At 38.0% G+C, this 22,950-nt stretch overlaps 1 protein-coding gene across 2 annotated transcripts; it reads left to right on the forward strand.

The window, feature by feature from the left end:
- Window positions 1-4,960: 4,960 nt before the first annotated feature.
- On the forward strand, window positions 4,961-22,646 carry LOC148874939 (Transducin/WD40 repeat-like superfamily protein). Of its 2 annotated transcripts, none has more exons than XM_088966365.1 (10): window positions 4,961-5,247; window positions 6,658-6,811; window positions 7,854-8,021; window positions 8,102-8,188; window positions 12,199-12,333; window positions 12,433-12,543; window positions 15,259-15,350; window positions 15,430-15,535; window positions 21,429-21,515; window positions 21,761-22,646. In XM_088966365.1, exons 2-10 carry the CDS (start codon window positions 6,671-6,673, stop codon window positions 22,172-22,174), a joined length of 1,341 nt encoding a protein of 446 aa, XP_088822491.1. In that variant the 5' UTR covers window positions 4,961-5,247; window positions 6,658-6,670; the 3' UTR covers window positions 22,175-22,646. The 2 variants fall into 2 exon arrangements, with proteins under 2 accessions (XP_088822491.1, XP_088822492.1); XM_088966366.1 differs by having other exon boundaries at window positions 5,229-5,423.
- The last annotated feature ends 304 nt before the right edge of the window (window positions 22,647-22,950 follow it).

Raw genomic sequence — 22,950 nt, forward strand, 5'->3', positions numbered from 1 at the left:
AAAATGCTACACTAGACCACTTCTAGAAGATTGTTGGATTTTATGATAAGATAAACTTAACATTGGTACTACATTAGATCTTTGATGTATCTATTTTTGATATGCAACTAGTGAGATTCTTGTAGGGTCAATACTTGGGTATATTGGTGCAATTATTAATGCATTGTGACAAGCGATCATTGTGATGGGATTTGCCCGGAGAATCTCCTTGTAAATGTTTTACCTCATGGATACCTAAATATAACGGTAGTAGATTTTATTTAGTTTGAAGTCATTGAATTCATGGGAACCATCATGGAAATTAAAATGACATTGTCTTTTTATGCAAGTAGGGAAGAAGTTTTTTCCTTTATTCTCAATGTTGAGTTTTAGTGGGGTTTGTTTTTTGGATTTTGGCAAGGGGAGAAGTTGATCAATGGGATTTTGGTTCCCATGACCAACAAATCCATGTTTTTTTTTTCAAATTTATGTGGGGACTAAGGAAAATTTATTTTTCCAATTCTACGTGGATAAATAATTTTCCCACCTATGAGAAGGTTGCCAACACTTGAATTGAACAAAAATGCCCCTTTTAATAATTGATTTTTATGAATAAAATTAACAATATCTTATTTACTTGGGATATAAAAGAACATGGATAAATGCACTTAACCTCAATGCTAGAAGAATTGTATTGTAAATTTGTAAGTGATTGTTAGGCCCCTTTTACCTGATGAATACTATATTCACTTATGACCAACGGGTTTGAGCTTTGAGGGTAGCAAAGCCTATACGTAAAATGTAAAGCACATTGGGCCCAACGGTAACCCAATAATCATGGGCGGATTCTCCTTTGGATCTAAGTGAGAATCAGCCATGTGGGTCCGACACTTGTTGGGATTAGTTCCTAATTAGTTGGTGGTCATTTATTTTGGGTTTAGGTGGACTCGTAGGGGTTCCACACCATACAAACCTTGAGATTGGCTTCAGTCATTGTAAAGCCAGTTCAAATACCGTTAGAACAGCTTTTACAGCCTTGCACTGACTGAAGCCGAGTTCACAAACCTTATTCTTCCTTGTTATTCTTTGAGTTTAAGAAGGATTAGAAGGCTAGTTTGTTGGATGTCAAAGTCCTAGTTAGAGTATGACTTATCCTACCTAACTATGGACAGTTTTATTAGGAAAGTTAGTGTATGGGTAACCAAATTTGACTGGGAATGTTCTAGGGTTTTCTTATCCCTAATAAAAGCAAAAATAAGTTAGTACAACCAACCATAGAAACTTCATCATCTTCCCTAATCATCCATCAGGGTTTTGTAAAGAAGTTGTGAAAACCAACCTACTAGTGACTTCTATTCAATGTGAACAGTTGGGATTTTTGAACTATAAACAATATAACAGCCAAGACCCAAAAACAAAGCATTAGATACCTTAGGAGGCATGAAAGTTGGTAGTACACTCATCATTTGCATCAGAGATTCTATTGGAGGTACAAGAACACAGATTGACCACTTACATGATCTTGTCGGATTGTTAGGAAACACAAAAGCTTGGGTGTAAATACCATAGTGATGAATTGCACTTGTGGTTGTCTCTCTCCTTTAGGTTACACTTATTCTTGTGGTTGATCCCATTGATGTGGAATGGTTTCTGATATTGTATAATGAAAGTTGAAAGAGTTGCTAACATGGAATTTGTGAATTGTGACCGATGGCTTGTTTGGATGACATATGGCAATTTCTTTCATTATTAGAATATAATTTGTTTATAATGTCATTTACAACTTTTGATTAACAGTTAATTTCATGATTTTGGTGGCTTTCAGAATAATAATAATAATAAGAGTCCTAATTTTATTAGGGGCATATTGAGGTTCTCTCAGAGGAAGAAGGGGGGTTCAACTTAACTCCAATTAGCCAATCTAACCATTGTTGATCAAACCCCCAAAACATTTATTATTTGATTTTCATGTTTTCTTTTATCTGTCTGATCAGAGCCCACAGTGGTGTTTGGAAGTATTGGGTCAAACTTGAGTTCTGAAAAATTGATTGTTTAAGATGTCAACATTTGTCTAATTCTAACACTTGAATACGCCTTTGAATCTTTAAAAAAACCTCTCTTAAAACTTCAAAGATGACTTTACCCTCTGAACACTTCAACGCCGATTCAAGTGGTTATTTCTTATTTGGACAATAAAGCTATTGGACAACTTTGCCATTTAACTATGAAACTTCCACCAATAGAATATACTAATATGATTAATTAAAGTAAGTTGCTTGGGCTTCCCCTATGCTTAATTTCTGCCAAAAGCCAAACGCTCTGACGACAACGAAATTACTATTATGCCCTTAATATATTTTCAAACACGAAAGTGAATTTTATATACCAACTTTGCCCTTTGATTTGTACTAGAGAAACAAACCCAACCCCACCTACCACTCTATACTAGTCTATCTGTTGCTGTTTGTTTAAAAGGCCAACTTTGTAATGAAAACGTGTAAGAGCCTTTTAGGGTATTTTGATCGATGGACATTCTAATATTTTTTATCCATGGGTAAATTGAGCATTTTGACGTGTTCATAAAGCATGACATCATCTTTTTGGTAGCTTCTTATCAACAAACTAATGAAAAGGGTCTATCTCTAGAATTTATCGAAAATGTTGATGGAAAAATTTTAAAAGGTCAAAATACAGGAACTTGTTAAAAAATTTAGACGAGGTTTAAATAATTTTGTTTTACAATATAATATAAATATCAGTTGGGACAAGACTTGGATGATGATGATATAAATTTTATATGCATCATGCCATTATACATAAAATATAGCATAAAACCTTTAAATGCTTATAATTTTACAAATTTTTTATTTGAGTTTATGGTATATATTCAAGGAGAAAACTATAAAATAGACATATTTGATCAAGTGTACAAACAACTTCATTACACCAAAGAAAATAAAATAATTAACTTTTCATAATGATTTTTATTTTGCTTTTTACTACCAGATAATTATTTTTCCACTCAGCAATTGGGTGGGGGGTAGACCTACGTCCATTTGGCGTGTCTTTCCATGTGATCTTTTGGTTGTTTACAAAGTTGGACAGATTATGTCATTGTCTTTTTTCGTTTGGTTTGTAATTGATCTAACTACTAAAAGTCAGTGCATCAAAAGGATGTGAGAAGCCCATTTTAGATTGATTTCACGAAGTTTCAAATGGAGTTTTTTGCGTATTTCTTGTTTTATTCTCAGGTAGAAAGACATGGAAAGATGTACAGAAAAACACAATAATAAAACTAGTTTTGGGTTGTTTAGATCTTCATGTAAAATCTCAATGTATTTTTTAATTGTTAGAACTATCGAAAGATCTTTTCAAAAAGACTTGTCAAACAATGTCCTACTCTATTAGGACCCGTTAGAGAGGGCTGAAGCTTTTATTGAATTGTTTTCACTGAACTACTTCAGAAAAACTGCTAAAAACTTCAATTGAAAACTTTTTATTTTATTTTTTGGGGGGCGGAGGGAGCAATGGGCTGGCTTTCTAGATTTTCACTCAACATAGCTTAGGCTGTTCATTTGGGACCTACCCACAAAGGTAGAAGTGGTGATGGCAATCTAACCCACCCCTCTGAGGTAGTTTTCCTTTTTTTTTTCAACTGTTGACTGAGGTCGGGGCGGGTTTTGGGAAAACTTGAAACTCAAGTGTTGTGGGACGGGGTAGGGTGGTACACCTCAACCTTATTTTGATTAAAACACCATATATTATTATTATTATTATTATTATTATTATTATTATTATTGTTGTTGTTGTTGTTGTTGTTGTTGTTGTCGTCGAGAATGGATATATCAAAAATTATTTGATAAATCAAATCACCAATGAACCCTTTAAGACATACTTGATGAAGTTTAAGAAAGCCAACCAAAAAACCGAGGGCATGTATAATTAGGGTGGGAACAGGGCAAATTTGATATTCCTCCAGGATGGGGATTAGGAGTGCAACTTTTATAGGTTAGGGTAAATTTTGTCAAAATTTCAATGACCTAATATGAACCCGAAGCCCAAAATAGTGTAAACTATTAGCTTGGCCCAATCCGACTTGCAGCCTTAATTTATAGCTACGATAGGATACAGATTGGCTATGGGGGCGAGGTGCATGTGTTTGGGGTTGGGGATGGGATATAAAAAAAAACCGGGCCTCGCTTCGCCCTAGGGGTGTAAACGGATTGAATTCGAATTAGATTAGGTGATATCTGAAATTGAATCTGATTAGCAAATCCAATATCCAAATTTGATTCGATATCTGACAGATATTGAAAATTAATATCCGAATTTGAATCCAATTAAATATTCGAATATTCGATTTGATTCAAATTCAATTAATTAATTATTTTAGATAATTAATAAATATATAAAATAAATATTTTATTGATATAAAGTATATAAATTATTTATATAACTTAATTATTATATATAAATTATATAAAATATTTTATATATTATATATAAGAATTAAATAATCGATCAAATTTGGATATTTATCGAATCGAATCGAATCAGGTCATATCCGAATTTGAATATGACTAACTATTCAATAAGAATAGGATATCCGAATTATTCAAATTTGATTCAATTATGTTTAATATCGAATTCAAAATCAAATTTTCGAATAACATTGACACCCCTACCTCGCCCCGTTGCCATTCCTGGCCAAGTGGTTATAAGCTGCTGAGTGAGAGTGAAACTAAAAATCCTCCCAAACGGGCACCTAAAATAAAAGTTGAGGCGTTGAGCTTCAAGTTGGCCTGTTTCAGACTGGCCCCTGGCCCAGTTCGGGAGCATGGAGTTTCATTAATGTTTGGGCTGGGCCTGAGCCTGCTTCAGACTGGCCTAGTTCCGCCCGATTCTCACCCCCCACCGTCAGTCAGTCACGAAAGTCTAATTTGGCGGTTTCTATAAATAGTAGGGGTATAATGGTAGATGCAGAAGACTACTTTATCCATCCGTCCCTTTCGTGCTCTGTTCCTTTTGGTCGGGCTGACTCCGGTAAAAACCAATGTAACCAGATCCCGCTACTCCCTCCATCGATATCCACCTCTCCTTTTCCACCAACAAAAAATCAAAAAATAAAAAAAAGTGAGAAAAATCATTGGTTCCAACTCGTACGGTTCCCGTCGATTTCCCGGTTCCGACCAGTCTCCGATGCAGATCAGATCCTGATTAAGGCTTCCGCACCGGAGACGAGAAGCTTTGCAATTTCTGCTACAAAAGGTCAGAAACCCTTGGGGGTCTCTTTCGTTCTGCATCGTTGACATCAAGTTAATCTCATATGGACTTTATTTTGCAATTCTAGGGTGTTGATCTTCATGTATCTGTTTGATTCTGTGAAGGAAGAAGGTCAAGAATTGAGTATTTGGTTTGTGTTTCAAGTGATTGGAAAGGCTTAGGTTGGAGTCAACACTCGAACATCGATCTGATTTTTTTTTGATGGAGTGGTTGTAATTCTAGGATTTCGAGGTTTATTGATGCATATTTGGCTCTGCCTCTGGTTGTGCTTTTAGATTCTCGTTCGTTAACTGCGTAGCAAGATAAACTTCTTTTTCTGTGCATGAGGGTTTCTTTCTGATTGGTACTTAATAATTCTACACTCAGGAGTTTGATTTCGCTGCTTCGCGGCGTGGATAAACTGTACGTGTTTGTTATCTGGCGAACATGACGTATGGCTGCTTTGGGGAGCGTATTTAGTGTGGCTAAATTGCTAATCATTTTCACTATCATATCGTCGTCGTCATCATCATCACCACTATTTAGGGTTTTGTGGGGGGTTTTTGTTGTTTTTCCATTTTTAAACGTCTGCGTCTTCAATTTGGTTCACTAAGTTCATGGCACATGCAAAAAAATAAGTTTTTTATTTTTAATCTTTTTTAAGGCCGTGGTTGGATTTTTGGGCGGAAGTGCAAGGTCGACAGATTTTAGAAGGACTAGCCTTTTCTGAAACGGCTGAAAACTGTGCAGCTATTGGAAGTGGAAGTGGTGGGATTCACGTTTCTTTTTCCACAATTCCACCCCACATACGTTTTGACTCCAATTCAAACACAAGCTTATTTCTAGTGCAATAATATGGTCATATGTGGAATTCAAGGTAGTTGGGGCCATTATATTTAGGACCCATTGCTTGGACTGACAAGCGTGAGAACGCTGATTGAAGTCTGAGAGTGGCCACTTTGTGAAAAAAATGCCAAAGATTTGGTCTGTATTCCGCCCAACCCTCCAACCCCAGATAGCTGAGACCAACACTGGGTGATGACTTTTAGTTGGGCAACTATATTTAGCATCTATTGCTAGTATGAAAGAACAAGCTTTGCCTTTAATCTTGTGCTTGATTTTTCTGTTTCATGCTGAAAATTGAGAGTTTTTTTACTAAATTCACCCAGAACAAAAACATTAGCGATATCTGTCTTGGTGTTTTCATGCAATTGACATCTAAAACAAAATCATATTGTTTTGCTGACATTGCAGGTTTTTTTTTATTCTGTTTTGAAAAATAAAATGATTTGTATTGATGAACACCCTTCTAATGGAAGGACTTTGCAGTACTGGCATGCTAGGTTCTTTATTTAGGTCAAACCTTGCTATTATTTCTAATTATGGTTTTATTTCTTTGAATTTATGTTGGAACAGGTATTCAAAGAACATGTCCCAATACCAAGGGGATGATATGGAATACATGGGGGATGATTATGAAATGGCAGATGTAGATGATGACATGGATCAAGAATTCCATGGCAGGGGATTGGGTGACTCAGAGTCAGACGATGATGAATACGACCACTTGGTTCGTTTTTTTCCCTGCTTACTATTTTTTTTTCTTTTTTGATCAATAACTGGAATTCATTAGATTAAAAAAATTTAGTTAGAACTCTCCAGAGAGAGATAAACAGGCTTAACTCTCTCTAGGAAGATAATAAAGAAGGAAAAAGTTACAGAAAGTCCAAAACATTTGATCCCTTCCCACCCCCTGCTTTGCCAAAGCATCAGCAAATGCATTTGCTGTTCTCTTGACCCACTGAAACTTGATTTCTAGTTCTCTAGTTAGCCATTTAATCTCCCTCATCTCATTAGCAAATTTCCCAAGTCCACTACCTTCTTGTAACCAACTTAAGACTAGCTTTGAGTCCCCTTCAATGGCTAACTTTTGTATATTCAGTTCCTTAGACTTCCTTATACCCTTGACCTCACAGCTTTAAGAGAGTCTCCAACCCTAATGAGACCTGAATACAAAGCAAGCACCTTCCCATTCTCATCTCTAAAAACCTCTCCTACACCTGATGGACTTAGATTTCCCTCACTACTTCTATCAAAGTTTAGCTTTATAAGTCCACATTCTGGTGGTGACCACATAGGACAAACTAAAGAGTGGGCATGAGCAATTTTCCACCTCCAGCCAGCTATTCAGCAACATATCCATAGAAATATCAACAAATAGGTCCAAGGATTTCAGCCAGTGTACCACCCTCACTGTTACTACTTCAATAAGGCTTTTTTTACTTTTTTCAACTTCGGAAAAAATCCTGGTGTTCCTTTCCCCCAAAGAGTCCAGCAAACAGCAGCCCTCACACATCTCCAGAAAAGAAAGTACTGTTGGTCTATGTTTTGGTTGATCTGTGGCATAGTTCTTTCCCATTTGTTGTTCTAATCTCTAATTTGGCTTGGGCCATCTTTCATGCAAAAATTTTCTGTTCCACTTGATTTTCATTTTTCTTAATGAAATAAATGCTTAACGGCTATGATTCATAAGAAAAAAGCTTAAGGGATAATGAGCTATGATTATATTGATAAAAAAAAATAATAATGAGCTATGATTATTTGTTCTGTAGAATGCCAAGGTGATGGACACTTCAGCTGCACAAGCAAGGAGGGGCATAGATATCCAAGGAATTCCTTGGGAGCGGCTAAACATCACAAGAGAGAAGTACAGACAGACTAGATTAGAACAGTACAAGAACTATGAAAATGTTCCTCAATCTGGGGAGGGGTCAGAGAAGGTAAGAATGCCCTTGTCATCTTGGTGGTAGTGGTGATTTCTGTCTGTTTTTCCTTTCTTACCCTTATCTTATTTAACTAGGAATGCAAACCTACAAAGAAAGGTGGCATGTATTATGAGTTCCGGCGCAATACAAGATCTGTGAAGTCAACAATCCTTCATTTCCAGGTAAGCTGATTTAAGTTTGCGTAATTTTACCTTTGAATTGCACTTTTCTTTAACAGTTTATTTATTTAATAAGATTTTCTATCTGTTTTCTATTAGAGTAATCCAATAAGATGGTAATAGTATTAGAGAAGTTTTTAAAAGATTTTTGCCTTGAGGCAGTATTAGGCTTAAGCCTTGTTAGAAAAGTACCTCCTGATGTACATGCATCTATTCCATGCTCATGAGGCAACCATGCTATTGAGAATTTAGGATGTGTTTGCCCTTGTTTAACACAGGTATTTGAGGAGAAGAAATATTACTTCTCTTTCTTGGAGAAGTTCCTAAAGCACACTGCTCACATTTTTTCTCTTAAGATTTCTTCTTTGATTATGAAAGATTTAATTCTGAGTTTCAAGCCTCTTAATATCATAATGCTGTTTAGTTACTGCAAAGACAGCAACTCATGGTATGGTGCTGCTAACATGGCAAGTTACTCGATTAATCTGATGGAAATCATGATAGGAGGGTTTTCGGATACACAGGACAATTCAGTGGACACCAGAAAGAGGGTTTGCATGTGGAACCCATTCTCACTCTGCCAAGGGCGCCTCTTTCCTTGTCAGTGGATAAAGTTTTCTGTAGATTTTCAGTGGGGTTTTGAAAGTAAGCCTACGGTTCTGTTTTCCAAATTTACTTACTGCTGAAAACAAGGCAATGGCGGCAAGATACACTCGGAGATCATGCATGAGGTGGAAGTGTCTGAAGACATTATTGCGTCTAGTGTTTCATGTAGCTAAAGTTGGTCTGTTGATGCTGCTTGAAGAATTGGTGGGTATTAACATCAATCTATTCTTGATAGAGACTCTTTTGGGTGCAGTCAGAGGGTTCATCTTTTCTTTTCTTTTCATTCATTCTTTTTTTTTTTTTTGCTATTTTTTGAGGGAGGTTGCATTGAGGTTGTTGGGGGTTGGGGTCCATGTGTGCTGTATCTGACTGTAACCTGAATCTGGGCCACAGGGAGTTATCACTTCAGAGAGCTAACTTACTTTTGGTGCTACAAGTCCTAGAGGCTCCATCGAAGAGTGTGGCTTATGCAGCAGTGAAATGTCACATTCTCAGAAGGTGGATTTGTTTCAGGTTTTGATGGGCAGATGGTTGTAGCAAAGGAAGGGGAGTTGTTTAGGTAAGAAGAGTCAGTGGTAAGAAGGCCCTCTGTTGGTTGATGTGCTTTTCTGATGCTGGGAATGATCCAAGCATCAATACAAGGCTTCTTCTTTAGAAGAGGAGAGGAGATTCTTAGATTATTGGAGGTGGTGTCACTGATGAATCTGAAATTGGGGTTGTTAGAGGAAACGAAAGAACCACAAGTACATCAAGCTTTCAAGGTTGAAAAACTATTACCAATTGAGTGAATCATTACATAAATGAATGTTGTAAAGTCACTGGGTTTTTCTTTTTAGGTGGCAAAGAACTACTAAAGTTATGTTCAGAAGGTTGGGACTTGGGAGATGAAGAAGATAGAATAAGTGAAACTAGGGAGGCTGGCTTAGCTAAGGAAAGGACAAGTACAGAGGCTTTGGAACCTGAAAATGTTGATGAAGTTGAGGGGCTACTCAAGGAAGTTTAGTTTCCTGAGTTAAAGGAAAAAATACTGAATTTAGAAAATTTTAGTAACTTCGGATTATCAAGCGTGGTAATGAAGCCATGACCTGCAGGAAAAGAAATAAAGAAATAGAGTTGGGAAGAAATTACTTGGGACGAAAAAGGTTGATAAATAATCTGAGAAGGGAATCTCTAATCATCCTGCAGAGTTAGGGGGAGAACCAGTAGTAGTTCAATGTTAACTATTTGTTGGGGGTTGGCGTGATAGCTGCGAGTCTGTTAGTAGGTCAGTGGGTTTGAGCAGTTGGTCATCTGTGGTGGGTGGCCATTCGAGTTCTAATTCCCTTCCTACCTTCTTCTCTTACATTGTTTTCTTATTGAATTTGTTGACTCCGAAGTTGTGGGGGTCAGTTCATTGTAGATCCATGCACATGCTTCAAAGGTTGGGCCGTTGGGCCTTTGGGGTTGGCAGTATCGACTGAACTCAATTTAGTCTTGTCCCAACTATATGGGGTCAGCTACATGAATCCTGTTCTGCTATTTCACTCTGTTTAAATCTATATTCATTGTTATGTTGGAGTGCAAAAAGCTAAGGATATAGGAATTACTAGGCTGATTGCTGAAGGGGACTCAAAAATAGTCGTTGGCTGGTTGAAAAAAGGAGAAGGGGTTCTATGGTAATTCAGAAATCATTTCAGAAGATTCAAGATGATCTCAAGAAATATGAAAAGCCATGTTAGATGGGTTAGGAGGTCTGCAAATGGGTTGGCGGATGGATTGGATAAGCAAGGAACTCATAGGCAGCAGTTGTTTTGGGTTCAATGCTAATTGTGTGGGGGGATCTTTGCTGTAAAGGGTCTTTGACTTAAAAACTTCTTGTTGTACCTTTTTTATTTAATCTTAATAAAATTTTCTTGAGTTTCTGATAAAAAAGAAATAATAATTATAATTCATTAAGTTGTGGGCCTTCAAATCGTTTCTTACTAGAGTAATCCATGCCCTTTTTGGCTTGTCCTAGTTCTTCTAGACCTTCGACTTTCAATAGGTATCTTCTTACCGATACTGCAGATGGTCTTTGTTGCATGTTTCCGAACCATCTTAGTCTACTTTCCCTCATTTTGTCACCTATTGGAGCTACTGCTAGATCCCATGAATATGCTCATTTCTAATCTCATCTTCTCTAGTTTTCCCACCAATTCATTATCCTTCTCAACATCCACATCTTCATTAAACTCATTTTTTCAACATGTTTTTGACTGCCCCAACAATCTGCTCCAATACCAGCAGCATGTAAGCCTCTTGAGAAGTGGAAAAATATCAAGGAACTTCCTTTTTGTGATGTGTTGGTCCTAAGGCAAGGATGGAAGATCTTCTGGAGTGGTACATATAAATAAACTTCTGAAATGTGACTCTTTTTGCTGTCTGCTGGGGGACTTTAGAGGGAGGGGAGTCAGAAGACTTTGGTGGGCAAATTATTGAAGTTGAAGTATAGGTTATCTATCCCCAGGAAACATTTTTGGTTTTTGCTGAGGCGTTTCCTTAACATTTTCTTTTATGTTTTAAAGCTTTACTTTTTTTTTCTTGGTATTTTAAAGTTTCACTTTCTCTTTTCTAGTAAATTCTTTTTATATTTTACTATCAAAAGAAATTTAGAGAGAAGAAAACATGCACATTCCTCAGAACAAGAAATTGTTGGAGAATGGCATTTGTTCTAAAAATTTCAGCACTGTCACCTTTTGGGGTTGCTGGCGTTTGGCAAGTTGGTGACTTGGTGTTATAAGCATATTTGTCAAGGTACTGAGGTGAGACTAGGTGACAGGGGAGCACTTATCTGGGTATTTATGCTCCTCTCTCCTAATTGACAATTTTATAAAGTAAATCTAGAAATTTCTTTAGATCTTTGACAAAGTATTTGTTTATATCTGACTATTATTTTCTACTGAAGGATAATGAAAGGAAGTGGAAATAAAGAGAAGTTTCACATATCATGGGGCAACCATATACTATGTGGGGGGGAGGGGAAGAATACCTGGATGCAGTTTTTGCTTCTTGAACAATAAAGCCATTTCCCATTTGTATTTATGAACTTATGATCCAGTTTATCCCATTTGTATAAATGAAGATTCCATCTTTCAAGAAAAAAGATCTAGTTTATTACCTATCATATGCTTATCATAAGCACCAAAAAAGGCACTTGCTTTACCTTTTTCCTGCATGGGTGGGCATCGTGTCACCTAATTGGGTGCCTTGTAGATAAGGCAGGCAGGTGCTTCACATAATAATATGAGCATGGTGTTAAGGTATCACCCTAAAATCAGCCTAAGTGATGCCTCAGCAATTATGGTTGCATGGAATTCCATGTTGGCTATTGCAGCCTTGGCTCCCTGAATGATGATTGTCTTACAGATAATCACTGTTCATCCTTGCAGTTGAGGAACTTGGTTTGGGCTACATCAAAGCATGATGTTTACCTCATGTCCCACTATTCCGTCATTCATTGGTCATCCTTAAAGTGCACTAAATCTGAAGTTCTCAATGTATCAGGTCATGTGGCACCATGTGAGGTACAATTTTCTCCATTTGGGTTTGTTATGTTAAAATTTGCTTGTCTTTGGATTATGCTCATCTGTGAAGTTGTATTAATGCTTGTGGTTCTTACATAGAAACATCCTGGAAGCTTGCTTGAGGGCTTCACTCAGACCCAAGTTAGTACATTAGCAGTAAAGGACAAGTTGCTAGTTGCTGGAGGATTTCAAGGGGAACTTATCTGCAAGGTAACTTTTGCTTTGGGTAATCAAACAAGCTAGTAGTTAGTTTTAACAAACACTAATTTGACATTACCATCTTAGGATGTTGGCTTCTTCATATCTTTTTTAATGAATCAATGCAATACCTTTTGCAAAAATGGAACTTTGATCATCCCTTTTTACTTTTTTCTGCACTGAAATGTTTAAATAAATGGGTACCCAGGAATTGAACTTAATTATAAATATGTTGTCTAAATGTGGGATTTGAAGGCTGTTCCCTTTTTTTTTGTATGGTTTTAGCTTTTTAGCTGTAGTTTTTGGTGAGGGTTATTAGAAATTATCTTGGAGTTTTAGCTGTAGTTTAAGGACATTATTAAAGAAGATCTTGGAGACAATTCGTGATCTACTGTGGGTGTGGTAATTGGTAATCATTATAAAATGTTGTTGCTTTGTTTTATGTTTTTTGTCTTCAGGTGAAAACTGTTCACCATCGCATTGTAATGTTTTTTTAATGAAGGTTTACTTTTATCATAAAAAAGGACTAGGGATGCTGTTTTATGCTAAATATAAAGTATATACATGTAATGAGAGGAATTTTAAATGCACACCTCACTCATGCAGATGGTTGGAACAGTTGCATAGTGCTGTTACAAATACACTTGAACAGTTGATCCAAAGACACAAGGACTTTTTATTCAAGCTATTGCTTTTGCTTGCATTCTTCCAATATCGTAGAAAATCATCATCATCATCCAAGCCTTATCCCAACTATATGGGGTTGGTTACAAGATTCTTGTTTCACCATCCTGTTCTGTTTAATGCCACCAGTATCCTAGGAAAAGATGTCAATTGTAGTTTCATTCTATTATGGTGCATGCTTAGCTTACTGGTGCTGGACATGATACTTATCAGATACAACATTGAACGATGCATGGAGACATCAAGATGTTACTTTATAGCATTACCACTTTTGAAATATGTAGAAAACTGTAAATGTTGAGGATTTAATAAATTCAACAAGATATCTTGAGAAATGACATTTAGCTTCAAAATTAGATACAAAAACATGATATAAGCATTTTACATGGGATACCATTACCTGTATCTGTGTCTGGAATTTTAGGAACTGGAGAGTGTACCCTGATTTCCCTTGTCTGTGTTCATGTCTGTATCCATATCTGGGTGCATTTCATTAAGATGCCTAAAGCAGTCACTATCAGAAGTTGTTTTACCCTGAGTTCAAAATTTACATGTGGCAAACCTATAGTGCCCTCAAGAAAGTTGTATATGCAGTTTATTAAAAATGAGTGGTGTTTGCTTTTACAGGTCTTGCTCAATTATAGTGGAGGTCTTTTATTTCATTTCTTGTTTTAAATAATCTTATTAGAGGATCTCCATTTTTTAGTAAACAGTTAAACACATGCATGCACATATCAAATATTGGTGGTATTTCTTTGGCATGCATTGCTTTTCTTTTTTCCTCCGGTTGTCTATTTAACCTCTGCAACGCTTGAGTTCTTTCTTTCTTTTCTTGATTTTAACATTTCTGGGCAATTTTTTAATGGCAATCTCCTCCATAATTATTTGGTTGTGTCAAAATTATTATATTATTTTCTATGACTCTTCAAAGTCAGATTTCAAGATTATTTTTCGCCTTATGCATTCTTTCTTTTCCTTTTGGTGCATTTTGGACTTCGTATTCTGTATCATCGGTGCGTATTTTTGGTACATATATTTTCATGCTTTCTTCATTCCTTGTGTGTGTGTGTGTGTGTGTAGTTGGACATGTTTGCAATTTTTTTGCCACACATTTATGCGTTTTTCTGATTTTTTGATGAATTTTGCATTTTCTGAATTCAGGGCATACGTGCAATAGAACCTTGATTCTTTTGGCATGTATTTTGTGCAACATTAAAGATCAAATTTTGTATGGTTTTATTTATTCTGGATATACACTTTTGTGTTTAAATTTTGAATTCCCTTTGAAATCTTGGGATCTTTATTTAGGTGTTTGTTTGATGTTTAATTTTGATTTGGTTCTTTTGTGATTCAGGGGATATTCTTGAGGTGGGATGAATAGTTTCTAATATGTTGTCTTCAATGTGCAAACTTGTGTGCTTAAGGCTTCTAAGCTAATACTTAGCAATCTATTGATGATATCCTTTCTTTTAATTTTCTCTCTTTTTTAATTGATTTTTCTTTTTATGGTGATTTTGATTTGGAGTATATGCTGGAAAGGCATGATACCGGAAGGGCTTTGACCAATCAAACCCCCTCTGTGAATTTGATAAATTATACCTGATTGGTTACAAGTTTTTCTGGTATCATAGTTGAACCTAGTATTATTTTGTCAGGGACACCTTATTGGAACATTTGAATTTTAAGAATACACTGAATACAGCCTCCCATCCCATATTCAGATTTCAGACAAGGCTTAGTTGAGTAGAGAAACTTAAAAAAGGGTCTTGAATGCATTAAAAGTTAAAACCAAGATGTCCAAACTAAAGTTCTCTTTTTTTTTTTTTTTAATATTTTACTCTTAGGCTATGTTTGGTTTGAAGGAAAAGATAGGGAAAGAAAGGGAAAGGTAGGGAAAGCTATACAAGGTTTGTAAAGGTTTCCTTACCTTTCCCTTCCTTTCCCTACTTTTTCCTTCAAACCAAACATATCCTTAATGCTTATAATTGACTTTAATGATGGTATCTATGGAAACACTGATCTACTTCCCTCGTTGGAATGCAGTATTTGGATCGGCCTGGGGTTATTTTCTGCTGCAGGACAACTTATGATGACAATGCAATCACAAATGCTGTTGAAATCTATGAAAGTTATAGGTAAACTATTTGCCTTGAATTGGTGATAAATCAGCAATTCCTCAAGATGGAGGCTAACTAAGCTGCTAATGTTGCACAGCGGTGCTGTACATTTCACAGCTTCAAATAACGACTGTGCAATTAGGGACTTTGATATGGAGAGATTTCAGCTTTCGAAGCATTTTCGCTTTGCTTGGCCAGTGAATGTAAGTCCAATTTATTAGATTGACTATTATCTAGATTCTACAAGTCATGCAGTTTCAAAAACAATCCAAAAAGTGCATGGGTATTGTAGAGAAACTGATGTTGTGGGGCCACTCTGTCCGTAGGGTAGAATGTACCTAGTCTATTTGTTATGTTTTTCTGTTATTCTAGTTCTTATTTACTTTTCAGTTTTATATTGTTAAGTGTTATGATGTAAACACCAAGGGCAGATGTGTCCTTTCCTGTAACTAGCATAACATATAAATATTAAGTTGAAGTGGCGGCGGCAGATTAATTAGAATCTGTCCTTCCTTTCAAACCTGTGTTCTACTGCCCTCTCACTAATCTTTCTCCTCTTTCTTCACTTTCTCTTCTGTTCGAACCTGAAATTCCAAGACTGATAGCAGTCTTGATCATCTTCATGGTATCAGAGCGAGGTTAGGGTTTCTTATGTGAGTCTAATACCAGTCGACCACATGAGAATCTCCTAGGACTAGAAGCTAAAAAGGCGGAGTTCGCAGACTGATTCTTGGAGATCGCCAGAAGTGCTAGCAGCTGTTGGAAGTTTTGTTATGGTTGCAGAGTATTGGTGGTCAGGAAGGATTAGAGAAAACTAGGGTTCGGGTAACCCTAGAAGGCAGCGAACAATTCTTTTCTTGTAAGTCATTTACTTTTCTAAGAAAAGATAGGTTGGACCTATCTGGAGAGGAAGGCTGAACCATTCTAGGTTTTCATCTCTTTGATTCACTAGGGTTTTACAGCAAACCCTACTGTTCTGCTGTAATTAAAACCCTACTATTTTACACTTCGATTCACTAAGGTTTTACAGCAAATCCTATTGTTCTACTGTGATTAAAACCCTACTGGTTTACACCAAACTGTCTCAGCCTGGTTTCTTTCTGCACTAGAGTTTGAAAGTGATCTTGCGGCAAGCCCTAGTGCTGGACTGAGCCTTGTGATCTACCTAGAGCTGTCCTCAAGTTTATTGTTGTCATTGATCAGATTCTAGGGTTTCATATTAACCCTACTACAAGTGTATCTATACAGTACTGATTAGATTGTGCAACTGAATTGATCGCTTTAAGGACTGATTAAAACCCTAATTCTGCAAAGGCAAATCAGACCTCCTTCTAAGCTGTTTTTCAGAATTTTTTGGGGTTTTCGAACTCTCTTGAAGGGGTTAGAGCTCTACGGACAGCTACTGTTGTGTTTGTTAGTTGGTTTCATATCAGAGTTATCCCAGTTGTGCACATACACTGTGAATACAAATCAGGCCTATACTGTTTTTGGTTGTGATTGGTAGTCCAAGTGTTGTTTTAAGGCTTGACCGAGATGGAGTTTAAAAATCAGGCAGAAGGCAGCTTTGGGAGTATCAGTTATGGTAGTGTTTCTGAGATGGGTGGTCAGATTACAACTATAAATTCAGGTACTCTGGCTTCAACCTACCATGCCTTAGCTCCAGGTACTACTGAACCTTGTTGGGTAATAGATTCAGGTGCATCCGACCACATGACTAGCTTGCCTTCACTGTTTACCTCTTACCATTTGTCATCTGGTAGGGATAGAGTATCTATCGCTGATGGCTCCCTGGTTCCTATTTCTGGGAAGGGGGACATTAAGTTATCAAATACGATCTCCTTGTCTTCTGTCTTACATGTTCCTAAGCTTGATACTAACCTCCTTTCAGTTAGTAGTATTACCAAACACATGAACTGCTCAGTAACTTTCTTCCCTGACCGGTGTGTTTTTCAGGACCTGGAGACGAAAAAGGTGATTGGGACTGGCCGTGAGACGAATGGGATCTATCTGCTCGGGGAGATTTCTTGTCGGGAAGAGTCAGTGGGTAAGAGGTCACTTGTTTCCCAGAGTGTGAGTTCGGTTATGCTTTGGCATAACCGATTGGGTCATTTGTCTTTCCGATCCTTAAAGAGTTTGTTTCCTACTTTGTTTGAGTCTGTTGAGTTGTCCCAGTTGCAATGTGAAAGCTGTGAGTTTGCTAAACATTGTAGAAACTCTTATTCATTGAGTAATAAAAGGAGTAATCATCCTTTTGATCTTGTGCATACGGATGTTTGGGGGCCATATCACATTCCTTCTATGGGTGGGTACAGATATTTTTTGTTATTTGTTGATGACCATACCCGGCTTTCTTGGGTTTATCTTATGCGTTCACGAGATGAGATTCCCGCCCTGACCCAAAACTTTCACCAAATGATCCTAACCCAGTTTGATGCCAAGATTAAAGTTCTTAGATCTGATAATGCAAAGGAGTACTTTGCTAAGTCATTGGCATCTTACCTTCTTACTCATGGGGTTATCCATCAAAGCTCTTGCCCTCATACACCTCAGCAGAATGGGGTTGCAGAAAGGAAGAATAGGCACATCTTGGAGGTGGCTAGAAGTCTTATGTTTACCTCCAATGTCCCTATTCGCTTATGGGGTGATACTATCCTCACAGCGGTCTATCTTATTAATCGTATTCCTTCCTGGGTTCTTGATTTGCGATCTCCTTTTTCCCTTCTATACTCACATGAGGAGTTGTTTTCTATTCCCCTTAAGACATTCGGTTGTATTTGCTTTGTTCAGCTTCTCGGACCCCATCACTCCAAATTTGAACCCAAGGCCTCCAAATGCATTTTCCTTGGTTATGCACGAACTCAAAAGGGGTATTGCTACTATGATCCTGTCTCAGGGAGGAAGTTCGTCTCCATGGATGTCACTTTCTTTGAGGAGACACCCTATTATCCTCAGGTTTCTCCTCAGGGGGAGAGCAGTGAGAGTAGGGGTTTAGGTCCATGTCTTCAGGGGGAGAGCAGTGAAAGTGGGGTAATTCCTTTACCTATTCCATTGGGTGATGGGAGCTGCAATGGTGAGGGTGGCCAGAGGGATCAGGAGTTGAGGGGGAGCTGCAATGGTGAGGGTGGTCAGAGGGATCAGGAGTTGAGAGTCTATCACAGGCGGTGCAGGCAGGTTGATCCCGATCATCAGCAGTCCAGGCCAGCTCCAATCTCATCTGCGGCTCCTGGTCCAGGCATTACAGTCCCAGGACCCACAGAGACTTCTTCTATTGTTTCCATTTCACCTCCTACAGATGACCTTGATCTTCCGATTGCAATCCATAAAGGGAAACGACATTGTACCACATCTACAACCCACTGTATTTCCCATTTTTTATCCTATGATCGCCTATCTCCTACCTACAGGTCCTACCTTAGTTCCATTTCCAATGTCCCTATTCCAAGAATAGTGCAAGAGGCCCTATCAGTCCCAGAGTGGAGAGGTGCAATGCAAGTTGAAATGGATGCCCTGTTGAAAAAATAATGCCTGGGAGCTAGTTGACTTGCCCAAAGGAAAGAAACCAGTTGGATGCAGATGAGTATTTATTGTAAAGCACAATGCGGATGGTTCCATTGAGAGGTACAAAGCTCGACTAGTTGCAAAAGGGTTTACTCAGACTTATGGCATAGATTACTTGGAGACGTTTGCCCCGGTAGCCAAGATGACCACCATTCGGGTTCTATTATCTCTTGTAGCAAACCACACTTGGCCTTTGTATCAAATGGATGTTAAAAATGCCTTCCTGAATGGGGACTTGCAGGAAGAGGTTTACATGCAGTTGCCTCCTGGATACTATGATACAGAGACAGGTAAGAAGGTTTGCTGGCTCAATAAGGCATTGTATGGTTTGAAGCAATCACCTAGAGCTTGGTTTGACAGATTCAGACTAGCTCTTGGGAAGTTTAGTTATGTACAGGCCCAGTCAGATCATACACTGTTCATCAAGAGGGTGGAGTCTTCATTGACACTACTTGCAGTATATGTTGATGATATTGTGGTGACAGGAAATGACAGCCATGAGATTGAGTCCCTCAAACAGCTCCTTCATCAAGAGTTTGAGGTGAAAGATCTGGGTCCACTACGGTATTTTTTGGGTATTGAGGTTGCTAGATCTAAACAGGGGATCTTTGTCTCACAGAGGAAATATGTTTTAGATCTGTTGGCTGAAACTGGAAAGCTGGGTGTCAAACTTGCAGATACACCTATTGAATAGAACCACAGGATTAGTGCAGAGAGTGGAGAGTTGCTTGAAGACAAAGTTATGTTCTGGCGGTTAGTGGGAAAGCTCCTATATCTATGCCTCACTCGGCCAGATATTAGTTATGCAGTTAGTGTTGTCAATCAGTACATGCATTCTCCTAGAACCACACACCTTCTAGCAGTAGAAAGAATACAAGCATACTTGAAGAGATGCCCGGGTAGAGGTATACTGTTCAAGAACAATAACCACATGAAGGTGGAGGTCTATACGGATGCCGATTGGGCTGGGAGTGTTTATGACAGACAGTCTACCTCAGGATATTGTGCCCTTGTGGGAGGAAACCTTGTCTCCTGGAGAAGTAAGAAATAGAGTGTTGTCTCCCGGTCTAGTGCTGAAGAAGAATACAGGTCCATGGCCAACGGAGTGGCTGAAATCCTATGGCTAAGATCTCTACTTGAGGAGTTGGGTATTGAGTATGAGAAGCCTCTGATGCTGTATTGTGATAATCAAGCAGCCATTAATATAGCACATAATTCAGTGCAGCATGACAGAACCAAACACATTGAAGTTTACATCATAACACATAATCCAGTGCAGCATGACAGAACCAAACACAGCTGTGGGGCCTCTCTGTCCGTAGGGTAGAATGTACTTAGTCTATTCGTTATGTTTTTCTGTTATTCTAGTTGTTATTTACTTTTCAGTTTTATATTGTGAAGTGTTATGATGTAAACACCAAGGGCAGATGTGTCCTTTCCTGTAACTAGCATAACATATAAATATTAAGTTGAAGTGGTGGTGGCAGATTAATTAGAATCTGTCATTCCTTTCAAACCTGTGTTCTACTGCCCTCTCACTAATCTTTCTCCTCTTTCTTCTTCACTTTCTCTTCTGTTCGAACCTGAAATTCCAAGACTGATAGCAGTCTTGATCATCTTCAGGTATTATTAACTATGCAATGGATCTGGAGCTCAGCTGCCTCTCTTGTTGATGATGTGTTAGCAAGAGATGGTGACAGAAGGAGCTTTGTATTGGGGAGGCCTAGAGGCCAAAGACCTTGCTTTTCTAACTTGGTGCATTAAAGTCAATGGGTCTTCTGCCAATGCTGTTCTCCATTCAATAACTATTCTACAGCAGTTTTATCGAAGTAGTCAACTAGTCAGATGAGGGCCAGGCTAACTGCATCACTGACTGGAAGTTGATACTCATGATGTGGTCGCCTGCGACAACTCGGTCAACTAGTCAATTAATGACTACGTCGACTAGATAACTGCAATGTTGTTTAAATCTTTATTTGCTTGTATTTATTTATAATTTTTCCAAGTTCTCTTCCAATCAGTGGTATTCTGGTATGGAGTTGCCAGAAACAAGGATTATGTCAGATGGCCAAAGGTTGCACTCTTTCTGTGAAAAATAGAGGCTGTAACTTGCTATCCTAGCCTATCCAGGCTAACTGTTTAATGTTTGCAAAACACATTCAAACAAAGGTTGTAAAACTAACCAAGGGGCAAGTAGGGCACCCAGCTCGAAGAATTTGCACAGCATATGGCCCAGGCCCATTCAATATGTAACAAATGTTCAAACCCAAGCCCCCCAAGTTGCAGTCCTTAACTAAATGTTAAATATTATTCTTTTATTTCATATTTGCAGTTTGTATCAACTTATTTATGGGATATTATTAATATCTTAATTTTAATACTTATCTTTTTGTGGTTGATCTAGTCATTGCATTCATTAAAGAGGTTAAAAGTACTTTTTTTTAGTGGTGTCAAGCTTCATAATCAAGCAAATGATTACTTTTCTTCACAGCTTTTTTTATTGGATTTGCTATCCTCTTTTTATGGTTCTTTGTACAGCATACCTCTTTGAGCCCGGACGGCAAGCTTATTGTCATTGTTGGCGACAACCCTGATGGAATACTGGTTGACTCCCAGACCGGAAAGGTACTAATCTCTTTTACTTTGATTTATTTTAAGGATTAAATTTCATGCAACTGAAACATTTCCACTGAATAATTTTAAATCCACAAAGGAAGAACCAAAGGGCCCACCTGCTAATATTGAACTTCAAACTTTTCCTTGAAAAACTTAATGGTCAAAGCTCAAAACATCTGAATGGAGCTCAGACCAAATCTACTATATAGGTGGAGTCAGTGGAAGAAATTAATTGGAAACTTGTATTCTTGCAGACAGTCATGCCCCTTTGCGGACACCTGGATTACTCATTTGCATCAGCATGGCATCCGGATGGTCGTACCTTTGCCACTGGAAACCAGGACAAGACCTGCCGGATTTGGGATGTACGGAATCTCTCAAAGTCAGTTGCAGTCCTGAAGGGCAACCTCGGAGCCATCCGATCAATTCGATTTACGTCTGATGGGCAATTTATGGCAATGGCGGAGCCTGCTGACTTTGTTCATGTATATGATGCAAAGAATGGATATGAGAAGCAGCAAGAGATTGATTTTTTTGGTGAGATCTCTGGTGTATCTTTCAGCCCTGATACGGAGTCCCTCTTTATTGGCGTATGGGACCGCACGTATGGTAGCCTCCTGCAGTATGGCCGGTGCCGGAACTATTCATACCTTGACTCCCTAATATGAATGAGCACAAACTTCAAAATAATGATCCTCCATGCCCTTTAAACATTTGAGCATGTCTTCTGTCACCTTTGATATTACATGACATGGGATCACAAGCAAAAAATGCCGTCAAGAGATTGGATATGCTGTCGGCTTTTCATATTTGTTTTTTTTTTTTTTCTTTTTTTTGTTCATGATAAATTTGATAATGTCGCATATGTAAAAGGGATGGATGTGTATAAAGGGAGGGGCTGCAGTGCTGTACAGAGGGCGAGAAATGCACAATGCCAAACTTGAGAAGAAGGAATTTCTTGGGTGGTAGGGGTTGGGGTTTTGGTGGTGGTGGGGGGGGGGGGTGTTACTGTGTTAGGCTTCATATTTGTTGAAGAAAACTTACCAGGCTACATTGGGGGTACTTTGCACGTGTATATTTATGAACTCTGTTCTTTTTGGTACTTTCTAAGAACCATTTTTCTGTCGTTTATCGGAAAAATACTTTTTGATACGCCTTTAAAGGATATAATGTCTTCGTCTTTTCTGAGTTCTGTTTTCTGTACTTCTGTCCGCAACCTTGTTTCTTATGAAATCTGAATGGATGGATATCTATTACAACTTCCGACCTCATGCAGGATGGGATACGACGGCTGTTGAAACTTGAAAGTATCTATGTTTCGGAAAATTCATGCAAGGTGGATTCTAGCATTCTTTCTGCTATGGATAATTTTGAATTTCTGAGTTCTGACCATGAAATGAAAAGAGATCAGAAGAATTAAGGATGTGCTATGTTGGAACTTGTG

The sequence above is a fragment of the Nelumbo lutea genome, chromosome 1, assembly GCF_056320005.1.
Source record: "Nelumbo lutea isolate HS-2025 chromosome 1, American lotus-T2T, whole genome shotgun sequence".
NCBI lineage: Eukaryota > Viridiplantae > Streptophyta > Magnoliopsida > Proteales > Nelumbonaceae > Nelumbo > Nelumbo lutea.

Coding starts and splice junctions, on each gene's coding strand:
- LOC148874939 (XM_088966365.1), top strand. CDS start 6,671: ATGTCCCAATACCAAGGGGATGATATGGAATACATGGGGGATGATTAT. Junction 6,812..7,853: donor ATGATGAATACGACCACTTG/GTTCGTTTTTTT, acceptor TTTGTTCTGTAG/AATGCCAAGGTGATGGACAC. Junction 12,334..12,432: donor GTCATGTGGCACCATGTGAG/GTACAATTTTCT, acceptor GTTCTTACATAG/AAACATCCTGGAAGCTTGCT.